We start from the raw sequence: 13,229 nt of genomic DNA, 5'->3' as shown, positions 1-13,229 counted from the left end.
ATTAATTTTATTTATTTATTTTTGGCTGCATTGGGCCTTCGTTGTTGTGCACGGGCTTTCTCTAGTGTGGTGAGCGGGGGCTACTCTTTGTTGCGGTGCGTGGGCTTCTCATTGTGGTGGCTCCTCTTGTTGGAGAGCACGGGCTCAGTAGTTGTGGCTCACAGGCTCTAGAGCACAGGCTCAGTAGTTGTGGTGCACGGGCTTAGTTGCTCTGCAGCATGTGGGATCCTCCCGGGCCAGGGCTCAAACCCGTGTCCCCTGCATTGGCAGGCGGATTCTTAACCACTGCACCACCAAGGAAGCCCCTTTTGCCTATTTTTAAATTGGGTTGTCTTTTTATCATTGGTGGGTTGTGGGATTGGACTCACTCTGACCAACAGCTTTCTCTAAAGAAATCCTCCTCATCAGTCTCTTCTCAGCCTCCACACCTTTGATCTTCTCTACCCTCTTTCTGAATGAGGAGTTTTTATAGTCTTGATCTCATCATAGTCTGGTGTCTTACTTTGGAGTTTTAAGTCTATTTTATCTTGGTGCTTCACTTGACATTTCCAATTTAACACCCCATGTCACCTGTGTTATGACAGCTGTCCATCTGGCTGCCTTCTCAGTCTAACTGCAGAGCCCCTTAGTCCTCAGAGCCAGTTTCTTCTTTGCTTTATACACAGTCCTGGTCAGACTGGTTATCTGATTTTTAAGACCATAGCAGAATTAGAAGTAACAAATTAGAAGTTAGTTAGACTAACTAAGGCACAATGACAAGAGCAGAGAGGACCAAGCAAAGAGACAGAAAAAATACCCCCAAAGGGCATAATCAGTTGAAAAGCAAAGTATGTTGGGACCACTGTGTTCAGTATACTTTGTTTAAGAAGGAAGGGATTGCATATAATTCATTTTAGAAATATTTCCTTCCAAAATTGTTAAAATATAAGTACATTTTGGTATTTAAAGGAATAAACTCTCAGCTCTCTGAATGAAAATTTTATGGCAGGAACAATGACAAGGGAAGGGCTTTTTACACTTGCATCCTTCACATACAGCAGGGAATAGAGCAGTGTGGCTCTGGTGGGCCAGGTGGAAAGTTCTCAGCAGTACAGGTATATATACAAATGCTAGTCGAATTGAAATGAAAACTTGGCATAGCCACTTGTACTTCATCTGCATAAATAATTCTTGTCATTTCTATGTGTGTACCTTATTTCTGGTAAAATTATGTAAGCCAAAAAGGGCATATGCTGCTCAAATAGCTTTTAGTCCAGTGGCTTCCCATTCTGTCTCCTCTGCCTCTGAGTGTCTGGGACCTAATCTCTAGAATGTTTATATTCTTTTGTCCTCCCTGGTATGAGAGGGAGTCGTGTTTTTTTCTTTGCCTACAGAGGTGAAGAGAGGCCCATATTGCATAGAGACTGGTTCTGGGTAGGGCAGGGTAAAAGAATTCCAGTTCTTTCTGATTTGGATGTTTTCTTGCTCTTAAGAGGAATGGCCAGAATTCGACAGTGGGGGTGGAGAGATGTTGCCTTTTAGTATTCCTCACAGTACTTGCCCAAGACTCCCTAAAGGCAGAAGAAATTTTAGGATAGGAAAGGCTAGAAGGTACCTAATGAGTTTATTTTCTACATTCTCATTTCCATTTTCGCTCTCTGTTTCCAGGTTTAGGAAATCTTGACCTTGATTATTCACGTCTTTTCCCCCCATCTAATCTTTTTTTTTTTCCCCCATCTAATCTTAATGAATTTCTAAATAAAGTTTCTCTGTCAGATTGACCAGTTGACTCCTCCTTCCGAATTTTTAATTATTTGTGTAGAGTAAATTAGAATAATACAATCTTAGAGCTGGAAGGAACTTTAGAAATAATTTAGTATAATCCTTCATTTTTTTAAATAGACTTTATTTTTTAGAGCAGTTTTAGGTTCACAGAAAAATTGAGTGGGAAGTACAGAGAGTTCCTGTGTATTCTCTGCCCCCACATGTGCACAGCCTCTCCCACTATCAGCATCCCACACTGGACGGTGTATTTGTCATGGTTTGTGAACCTATGTTGACATGTCAATATCGCTGTAAGTCCATAGTTTACATTAAGGTTCACCTTTGATGTGGTACATTCTTTGGGTTTTGACAAATTAATCCCTCATTTTACAGTAAAGGAAACAAAATCCAAAAGATTGTGAAGTGACTTGTCCCAAATCACACTAGTGAGTGACAGTGCTGGTCCCGGGTCCAACATTCCCTTCTCTCTCTCTTTCTCTCACTCTGTTTGGAAAAGATAATATTTGCACATGGTACAAATTTAATAAGTGCCAAAGGCTCTACAGTGAAAAGTTAGTCTCCCTCTCACCTGTGGACCCTCCCTAAAGGCAATCATTCTTTCTGGATGTTTCCATCTCCTGTTGAACTGTGACTTTGAATAACATGCAAAGGAATAAAAAAAGTATCCTTCAAGGATGTGTGAGATTTAAGCATTAGATTTTCTAAATGCTGCAGTTCAGATTCTGTGGTACAGTGTAGTGAAAAGCACTTGGCCTTTTGAGTCAGATGGACCTAGATTGGAATTTGGCTCCAGGGTTGACTATCCATGGGACTTTAGGTGACTTAAATGTGTCACTTGAGTTGTCGGGTGGTTGAATAAGGTAACTTTTGTTAGACTCATTGCATTCTTTCTTTCTTTATTTTCTTAATAAATTTATTTATTTATTTTTGGCTTTGTTGGGTCTTCGTTGCTGCACATGGGCTTTCTCTAGTTGCGGTGAGCGGGGGCTACTCTTCGTTGCAGTGCGCGGGCTCCTCGTTGTGGCTTCTCTTGTTGCAGAGCACAGGCTCTAGGCGTGCTGGCTTCAGTAGTTGTGGCACGTGGGCTCAGTAGTTGTGGCTTGCGGGCTCTAGAGCTCAGGCTCAGTAGTTGTGGCACACAGGCTTAGTTGCTTCACAGCATGTGGGATCTTCCCGGGCCAAGGCTCCAACCTGTGTCCCCTGCATTGGCAGGCAGATTCTTAACCACTGCACCACCAGGGAAGCCCGGGTCATTGCGTTCTTTAAAAGGTGCTCAAACAACTGTCAGTTCCTTTTTGGTTCAGGGAAACTTTTTTTTTAAGACCGTTTTATGCATTATGCTCTGAAAGCATGCACAGTACAAAATACTGTATTAAGTAAAACTTGCCTGGTTCGCTTCTCCTAAGTCTTAATTAAACTCAGTAAGTACATTAGAAGTTCTAGAACACTACTGTCAAAAGGATCACTGGGATATTTTAGAAGGCAGCATTTGACTAGTTTAATCTTTAACTGGGGTAGAATCAAGTTCCAGCCTGTACTGAATTTCAATGTTAGGATTTAGTCAGCTTGATTCTGAATAGGCTCATCATGTTTGTATTTCCATACATGTACATCCCTGCAGAAGATAAGGCCATAAATTAAGAAAACTGTTCCATTCACAGTAGCATCAACAAGAATATTTAGGAATAAACTTAACATTTGCATATGGCTATATATTTTACAAAATATTTTAACGTGAATTATCTTTTTTTTGTGTGTGTGTGTGGTACGCGGGCCTCTCACTGCTGTGGCCTCTCCCGTTGCGGAGCACAGGCTCCGGATGCGCAGGCTTAGCGGCCATGGCTCACGGGCCTAGCCGCTCCGCGGCGTGTGGGATCTTCCCGCACCAGGGCACGAACCTGTGTCCCCTGCATTGGCAGGCGGACTCTCAACTACTGCGCCACCAGGGAAGCCCTTAACGTGAATTATCTTAATTGGTCCTTATGCTAAAAGCTTAACGCCTACATTATATTATCCATGAGGAAACTGGGACCTAGAGCGGTTTAAATGTCTTATCCCTGTTCACTCATTTAATGTGTGGATTTGGGCAACCACATAGGTGGCAGAAACAAAGTTTACACCCACGTTTCCTGATTCCTGACTTCCCAGTGCTCTTTCGGTGACTTTGCAGCGGTCTCTAAGGGATGTGTTTGACAATATAATGGGAGTCTATGAAATGAGCACATGAGAGCTGCTTTCGGTTTTGTTTGCTTTGAACCAGAAACACGTATTTATTCTTAATACTTTATAAAAATATATATATATGTATATTTGTTTATTTATTTTGGCTGTACCAGGTCTTAGTTGGGGCACGGGATCTTTGTTGTGGCATGCGGGATCTTTAGTTGCAGCATGTGAACTCTTAGTTGCAGCATTCATGCGGGATCTAGTTCCCTGACCAGGGCTTGAACCTGGGCCCCCTGCATTGGGGGCACAGAGTCTTACCCACTGCGCCACCAGGAAGTCCTATTCTTAATACTTTTGACCATTTTGATTCCTCTGGGTTTTTCCTTTCTTCTTAAATTCAAATTTCCAGTCAATCTTTCCAGAGAAACTCAGTCCTCCAGACACTGAAGACAGATGCTGAACAAGCCAATATAATAAAATCAAATCTTCTATTGTTCAGTCTGCTCTCCCTTCCATGGCTGAAGTTCTGTGATTCTGTTCAGTTAATTTGCATTGATTGATAACTTCTAGCTGCAGCTTTTTTTTTTAAAGAAAAAATGAAAATAGGGCATTGTAACTTCCCCACAAAAGTAGAACTTTTGAGAAAGTAAACAGCAGTCAGTCTGCTTTGTTCATTCATTTTTTTTTTTCTTTTTGCGTTACGCGGGCCTCTCACTGTTGTGGAAAGAGACTGCACATAAGCAGAGTCCAAAGAAATTCCACAACACTTGGGTGTTAGGGCCCAGAGGCGGGGCAGGCAGGCCCTCCCCTCAGTGGGGCAGGAACAACTTACCTATTGTGCCTTCACTGCTTCTTCAGTCGGTACTGTCACCAGCCTAGTGTGCAGGAAACTGAGAGGAACTAGCCCCAACAGTTTTTTCTGTATGTGGTATGACTTCATTGGAAGATTCTTTTTTTCTGGGGTATTTGGTCATTGTCAGTGCTGGCACCAAGAGATCACAGTGCAGCATTGACTGAATCAGTCCAGCCTCCCATGTCCCTTTATGGGTCACTAAACTCCAGATACAAGTCAATGATGTGGGGCAATCCACATTAAGGGAAAAGTGACCAGATTCCACTTTGGGAGTATAAGCAGCGGGTAATGTTAGATGTCAGGTGCAGACCAAACTGTTAACCTGCATCTGAGTTTAATGTGAGGCAAGAGATTAGAAGGAGGGGACTGTCGTTGGAAAGAACTGGCTAAACTGTGACCCTGGAGAGCTACCGGAAGACTTGGTAGAAAGGAGCTATATAAGACTCTCAGTAGGAGGAAGAGGAGGCTGCACAGGAGTGCTGTCCATGGTGCCACTGGGAACTTCAGCCCTACTTGGCAGAGGTCACAGGAATAGGGTCATTAATAGTCTGACAAGCTGGGATCCACTGAATCTGAGGGGCTACAGCAGGGATAAAGTTAGGGATTGAAGAAATAAAAATATTATTATGTACAGCAGGAGGTTAGTATTGGGAGGCCATGGGGTACATGCTTTGCTCTTTTTTACATTGTGGTAAAATAGACATAACATAAAATTAACATTTTAACCATGTTAAAGTGTATAATTCAGTGGCATTTACAGTGTTGTACAGCCATCATCACTGTTGTTCCAGAACTTTTTTCATCACTCCAAATGGAAACCCCATACCCATTAGGCATTCAGTCCTCATTTCTTCCTCCCTTCAGCCCTGACAACTGCTACTCCGCTTTCTTTCTCTATGGATTGTGCATGGATTTTATGTCAGACAGATCTGGGTTCATCCTGGCCCTGTCATTTACTGACAGTTTACCTTTGCTCAACTAACATAGCTTTTCTGATCCTCAGTTTTCCAAAGTTTTAGAATAAGAATAAAATGCTTAACTTGCAAGACTCTTGCGAGAATTGATTGTATATTAAATGTTTAGCTGAATACCTGGTTCATTCTTAAGTGGACATGCAATAAGTGGTAGTTATTGTTTGCTTTATAAAAGCAGTAACAGTGGGATTCCTTTATTATTACTTTTTAATTTATTTTTGGCTGCGTTGGGTCTTTGTTGCTGCGCGTGGGCTTTCTCTAGTTGTGGTGAGCGGGGGCTACTCTTCATGGCGGTGCGTGGTCTTCTCATTGTGGTGGCTTCTCTTGCTGTGGAGTGTGGGCTCCAGGCGTGCAGGCTTCAGTAGTTGTGGCATGCGGCCTCAGCAGTTGTGGCTCGCGGGCTCCAGAGCGCAGGCTCAGTAGTTGTGGTGCACGGGCTTAGTTGCTCTGCGGCATGTGTGAATTTCCCAGACCAGGGCTTGAACCCGTGTCCCCTGCATTGGCAGGTGGATTCTTAACCACTGTGCCACAGGGAGGTCCCCCAGTGGTGTTCCTTTAAATTGTGTACAACTGCGTTTAAACGGCTTATTCACCAAAAACTCAGGTAACACAACTTAATCATCTACTCTTACAGGTGCTGAAGTAGGGAACTTGACTTTTCCCTGCCAGGCTAGTTAAAGAGGTCAGAGACTTATATATTCAAGAACTGATTATGTGTTACAAGCTCTAAAATGCTTTTGGAATTTATAGGAGAAAAGTCATTAATGGTGGTTAGATGCTTAATGAATATTTGAATTAGAGAATGAATGAACAGTTCGACAGTGAAATGATACAGCAGGCCTATGGAAGAGGTAGAACTTGAGCTGGGTCCGTTTAATAAGTACTACTGCCTGTCTTTCATCTATAAAGTGCAAACTTGTCGTTAGGATGCAGAGCAATCCATAAGGTGGATAATAGAACTGGATTTTGATGATTGTTTATAGATGGCCAGTCCAAAATTTTTGGAAATAGATACGCTTCCGTTAAGGATGTTTAAAGAGAAGTAGATTAGGGCTCACTCCAAGGAGGAATTTTAACTATTAATGTTGGAAGGGAGGTGACAATCCTGTATGTGTCAAGCAGAGGCCATTCAAGTTCTTTGAGCTCTCATAGAGAAAACTCATTGATCAGTTTGAGCCAAAGGAGACTTTAAATCTTTCCACTTTGAAAAAAAAAATTTCTCTATTCTTAATCTGTGAACTTAATGGATTATTGGTGAATTGATAAGAGTTATTCTTAATTTCTCCCTCTTTCCACACGCTCTTCCCCTCATCACTCTCTATCCCTTTAAACTTGTTTTTCTTCTAGCACTTGTCACTGTCTGATATTATATATTTGTTTATTTTCTGTCCCCTCACTAGAATGTATGCTCCTTTGAAGCAGATAATTCGTTTCCCACTGTATCCGCAGAACCACAGAGGTGTCTGGCACACAGTTGGCACTCAGTAAACATACGCTGAACCTTTACATAAAAATGAATCACATATGTATATGTATAAATAGCTGTGCAGTTTTTTTGTATTCCTTGTAAGAAAATACAGAAAAGTACAAGAAGAGAATTTAAAAATTGGAGTTTATCAACAACAGCATATACCTCTGAGAAAGGTGCTTGATTTGAATTCATGTTAAAGTTTGAAGTGCTTTAGCCCAGTAAATCATAAAGATTTAGCTTCATTGGTTTGTTTGTTTGTTTGTTTGTTTTTTTGTACTAAAGATGCTGGTAAGGAAGGATGGCTCCTTAGGGATTACCTCTGGAACACACAATCCAGAGGCAAACAGTAGGCCCTTACGTTATCTGGGGGAATCTCTTTTTTACCTCCTGTAATTGGTGATATCATAATTAGCCCCACATATTATTTCTGAACACTGCCATACAGTGCTGCACCTCATTTAGCTGGGCTTATGGAGGTTAGATCATGCACAGGAAGCTGGCTCCTTCGTTATCAGGCTCCACAGAGGAGTTGGGAGGCTTAAGGAGTGTGAAAAATTAGTTTTGATTTAAAGGGACAGGGTTCTCTAGAAAAGCACAGAGATTTTTCCAGCTTGTGCCTCCATGACCTTTAGTTTCCCATAAACATCATTGATTTCTACCTTAATCGTCTTTCTGTAAATTAGAGCCTCTTGATGTTTCCCTTTCCTTGTCCTTTAAAATAGGTCTGCTAATACAGTCTTCGTGAGATAGTTATAATTTCAATGTGCAAACTCTTTAAAAAATCTAACATAGTACCTGGGAGATAAAAATCCCAGCATAGTTTCTGGAACACATATTAAGTGTGTAATCATCGTCAGATCCTCTTTCTTCTTTTATTATTATTATTGTCTATACCATCAAGTTTTAGTTAATTTATTAGAACAGAATTGCATTTTAAAATCCTATTGTGGGGACTTCCCTGGTGGTCCAGTGGTTAAGAATCCACCTGCCAATGCAGGGGACACGGGTTCAATCCCTGGTCCAGGAAGATCACACATGCCGTGGAGCAACTAAGCCCATGTGCCACAACTACTTAGCCTGTGTTCTAGAGCCCACGAGGCACAACTACTGAGCCCGCATGCTGCAACTACTGAAGCCTGCATGCTCATGCTCTGCAACAAGAGAAGCCACCGCAATGAGAAGACCACGTATCACAATGAAGAGTAGCCCCCGCTCGCTGCAACTAGAGAAAGCCCACGTGCAGCAACGAAGACCCAACGCAGCCATAAATAAATAAATAAATAACAGTAAGCTTGTAGAATTTTAAAAAATAAAGTGAAGTAAAATCCTATTGTGTTTGATTGGAGTTTTGAATAGCATTTTGGCACTTCATAAGATACTTTAAATTATCCACCTTGAATAATAATAATATTAACATTAATCTTATTATTATTGGTTTGTTTTATTTTTCCTGTTAGATCACAAGCAATGAGAGAGAACAATTCTTGTTCACTTTTATATTCACTACAGTGCTTAGAACAGTACTTTGATTCCAGTAGATTCAGAAGAGTTTGTTGAATCCTTTTTAAAAGGTACAAATAAAACAGTTAACATAGTTATTGTTAATAAACATCAGAATCCTCACACACTTAACCCTGTGAAGCCAGTGCAGATCTAGGTGCACATTTATTGAACTGGAGAGAATAGGACATGCCCATGTGACAGTTACATCTTAAGAATGACAAATCTAGAGCAAGCTGTGTTTTGCTTTGTTTTCTTTCAAATCTAGTCTTAAGCTTTTCTATTTGGTTGTCATTGCTTGTTAGTTTCTAATAGCAGGGCCTTTAGCAGTAAGATAATTATTGTATTGATGAATAATAGGTGAAGAGACTCTTGAGGTAGTCAGAAGTAGGAAAGGAAGGGGTCAGAAAATGGGTTCACCTACCTGGTTCACCCAGCAGCTCTTAAGGCTGCACGCATGAAAGAGCAATGCTCCCTTTTTAGTCTTCCTTTGATGCAGCCTGTCTGCTAATCCCAGATGGTTTCCTTAGGCTTAGAGCTACGATTGTTCACCTCAGGGCTAGAGTGTTGCTTAAGATAAGCCTCCAAGCCCTGCTAATTCGTGTATGGTGTTTGATTCCCATTGCTCCGGCCTCGCACTCAGTGTACCACCATTTCCTTTTCCCTAGGTGTACGTGGTCGGGAATGAACCTTTAACAGTTTTGGTGGATTCCCTGCTTCCTGTCCTGGGAGTGCTCTTTTCTCTCTACTGTTTTACCAAGCACAGTGTGTCTCACATAAGGTAAGCAATCTAGAGAACCTTATTGTTTGTAAATACTGAAGTCTTTCTTGTATGTTGTTCTTATTTTGAATATGACTTATGCCACTTTATAATTTTTTTTTTCTTTCAAAGTCAGGAGAACATTTGACAGTCCTCTAGAAAAGAAAGAGAGCTTTGCAGATTGCACGGGATTGGATCTAGTGTTTAGAATGACTTTCCTCAGCCTCTTAGACATCAGAAATGAAATCTGTTTACACGTATGAACATGCCACTGTTTGATCAGTGAGAAATACTGGAATTACATGTCTAGGGAGGAGGAAATAGAGGTTGGATCATAAATACCTTGTGAGTAGTTAGAAATCAAGCTGGGGAAATCTGGATCTGAATGTGGCACTCTGTAATTTAGGCTTGGATTTGGTGTTAGTGCTGTACAGTGTTGTTGAGAATGAAGGGATTCCTTAGTCATCCAGAAAATAATCTTTTGTATTGGAATTTAAGTAGGACTCATTTTGTATCAGCTCTGTTTTCACAGTGATTTACATTGTTTCTTCCTCCTTCTAAGACTTTAACTGGAAGTTTGAGATTGACAAATACACACTACTATATATAAAATAGATAATAAGGACCTATTGTATAGCACAAGGAACTCTACTCAATACTCTCTAATGGCCTATATGGGAAAAAAATCTAAAAAAGAGTGGATGTATGTATTTGTATAACTGATTCAGTTGGCTGTACACCTGAAACTAACACAACATCGTAAATCAGATATACTCCAAGAAAAATTAAAAAAAAAAAGATCCTACAGAATTCTGATTTTTGGTGTTTGGAAATCCGCCACATGTAATCTCATATTCAGTAATAGTATCTTCTTCATAGTGTTATTATGAAGACTAACTATGCATTGAAGTGTTTAGCACTGTCCCTGGCAAATAATAAGCTCAATAAATAGTCACTATCATCATTAAGTGATAAAGCGAAGTACTCAGTCTTGCATATTATTTGAAGCTTACATATTGCCTTTAACTCTCTAGCTTTTGGTCAGTCGATCACTGAAGCCCACAGACATGAGGGAAGTGACAAGAGAAAGTGCAGTGGAAGATGGAGGCTATAAATATGTGCATTTGGCTTCAAAACACCATTCCTATAATAACTCTTGTTTTAGTTTTGAAGCCCAAGTCCTCACAGCACTATCATGTCCTCATCAAAGACTGAGAAGGAAGAAGCAAACGTTTATTCCATTCCTGTCCTAGTTGATTGGCACGGATAAGAGGGGATAAGGAATCAGCAAGAATTTGTTGGTGTGCTGTTTCTTGGTCTCCAGTTATTGGTCCCCGTCTTAGATGGTTTGATCACTGTAAACTTTTCTTTCACAGTGCCTGATTCAAAGGCAGTGAGTTCATTTGGAATAAAAAAAAGTCATGTGGGGCTCATGTGTCGTATCAGGGCTGCTTCTACAACCAGAGATTAGTCAGTCACTCACTGAATTTCAGGATATTTGCATTCTGAAATTCACAAGAAGCATAGTTTCCACTCCTGCACTTCAGTAGTACTAGATGATTGTGCCAGCCTTTAGAATGCATGGAACCTGACTTTTATTCTTTCTTTTTTTTTATGTTAGCTCGTTAAATGTGTAGAGTAAGATGACAAGCTCATTTATAACTGCTTTTTTCTGCCAGGTCACTTTGCCAAGAGATCTTATTATGGATGCTGGGGAAACTGGAGAGGAAAAAGGCAATTACTAGCCTGAAAGGATTTGCAGGGTTGGACAAAACTGTGCCCTCTCTCCATTCTCTGTGCCACTTTAGAGCTGCCACTCAAGGTGGCATCATGATTACCATCAAAGAGGCCGTTTGGTGAGTCCACCCATCCTTTGCTGTCTCTCTTCAGATTTAATTGTACTCGAAAGGCCATTCTGTGACTCGTCCACTAAGGGGCGCTGATAGAAAGGAAACCAGAAACTCAAGCAGCTTGAGGTGCTGCTATTTATTGATATCTCTAAGTGAAATGTGAGCCTTAAATGATCCTCCAGGTTTTTCCTAGATGCTAGCTAATAGGTGCAATTTACTGGAGCCTCACAGCTCTGCATCACAACAAGCCCACTTACTTCACAAAGTCTTTGCCAGTGAATCAGAGTAAAGGGCAGACACATATTCACCCTCAACACCATAACAATCCAGTTCTCCCTCTGACACTCAGAATGGTATATGTGTGTTCAGAGTCAGACTTAATCCTAAGGGAAATTGTCTCAAAGCTCTCTTTTATGGTAATTTTATGATGGGGGTTTGTTTCTCCTAGGGGTTGTTTAGAAGGCGGCTAACAAGTGTTAGTGGAACGGATAATTTTATTTCTCCTACATCTCACAAGTGTATTTTAAATTATTTCTGTTTTCTAGGTGATGTGTAGATGTTATTACCTACGAACATAAGTTCTTGTGGTTTTTTTTGTTTTTTTGTGGTACGTGGGCCTCTCACTGTTGTGGCCTCCCCCGTCGTGGAGCACAGGCTCCGGACGCGCAGGCTCAGTGGCCATGGCTCACGGGCCTAGCCACTCCGCGGCATGTGGGATCTTCCCGGACTGGGGCACGAACCCGTGTCCCCTGCATCGGCAGGCGGACTCTCAACCACTGCGCCACCAGGGAAGCCCCTTAAGTTCTTGTTGATCAGAGTCCATGTAATATTTAACTGGTGGCAGCTACTCAGATGTCACATCACATTCAAAGTGCTGCTATTTGTTAAAGTGTTTAAATTTAACTATTTAAGTTCATGGTTAATTTGGTTAAGTTTTAAAACACTTATTCAATATGAGAGTCTTGAGGAAAATAGAAAAAACACATTGATTGAAAACAGAATTATCAGTACAAACTTAAGCTACTAATTTACTGAGAGTTGTTGAGCATTAGTAGGTTTTGCGGTTATAACTATGCCTCCAAACTGAAAGAGCTTAATATTTTTTGGCATGTTTATTTAAAAACCCCTCGGAATAGTTTATCCTGGGACCAATTTAGGGACTAGATAGAGAATTTTATAGTATGTGACTTTTCAGCAGTTCAAACTTATTGCTGTCTTTACAAGTCTTTATGGAAATATGTCAAAATCAATAGTTCTTATTGAAACTACAGTTTCTCTTCTTGGTAGGAAAAAAAGTGAATAGGCAGTGATTGAATGGATCTCCATACACTGCCAGAAGCAATGGATCCTTAACCTGGGGTCTGTACATGGACTTCTCGGAATCTATAATCCCCTTGAAATTATACACAAATTTTTTTATATGCAAGCATGGATTCTTTGCTGAAAATAGGGTCCATAGCTTTCATTAGGTATTGAAGACGCTCCATGTCTCCAAAACGTTGACACCATACCAAAGAAATGTGTGTGTATGTTTGTGTGTGTGTGTGTGTGTGTGTGTGTGTGTGTGTGTGATTTTATGATTTGTTCTAAAGATCCTGCTCATGGTGCTAGTCCCCCAAGGGCAGGGTCCATATCACCGCCTGGTCTTTATCACCACTTACCTTTCACTCTACCATTCTGCCCAGCAGCACCAATAATCAATAAGAAGTTTGATTACAGAAACTCTAAAAGAGCAGCTTAGATTTCATGATCTTTGGATCCAGAATTTTTACCTTTCTGGAACTCAATATAACTATTTGGAATTGACTCTTTCATTGAAATTTTAAGAATGAATAAAATAATGCTTCTTAAGGTAGTTGTTGTCATGTCTTTTTTTTTAAAAGAATACTTG

General features: G+C 40.7%; 1 protein-coding gene across 6 annotated transcripts in view; it reads left to right on the top strand.

The window, feature by feature from the left end:
• HAS3 (hyaluronan synthase 3) overlaps positions 1-13,229 on the top strand; it is a 198,238-nt gene that overhangs the window by 31,948 nt on the left and 153,061 nt on the right. For all 6 annotated transcript variants that reach the window (XM_019935618.3, XM_073796869.1, XM_019935617.3 and 3 more), the window contains 2 exons: positions 9,397-9,509; positions 11,168-11,344. In XM_019935618.3, the coding sequence (XP_019791177.1) occupies positions 9,397-9,509; positions 11,168-11,344 (290 nt within the window). The remainder of the gene's footprint in view (positions 1-9,396; positions 9,510-11,167; positions 11,345-13,229) is intronic.

This window comes from Tursiops truncatus, chromosome 19 (genome assembly GCF_011762595.2).
Source record: "Tursiops truncatus isolate mTurTru1 chromosome 19, mTurTru1.mat.Y, whole genome shotgun sequence".
Taxonomy (NCBI): Eukaryota; Metazoa; Chordata; class Mammalia; order Artiodactyla; family Delphinidae; genus Tursiops; species Tursiops truncatus.
Note: the sequence above shows the minus strand (reverse complement) of the source record. Positions and strands in the feature narration are given on the sequence as shown.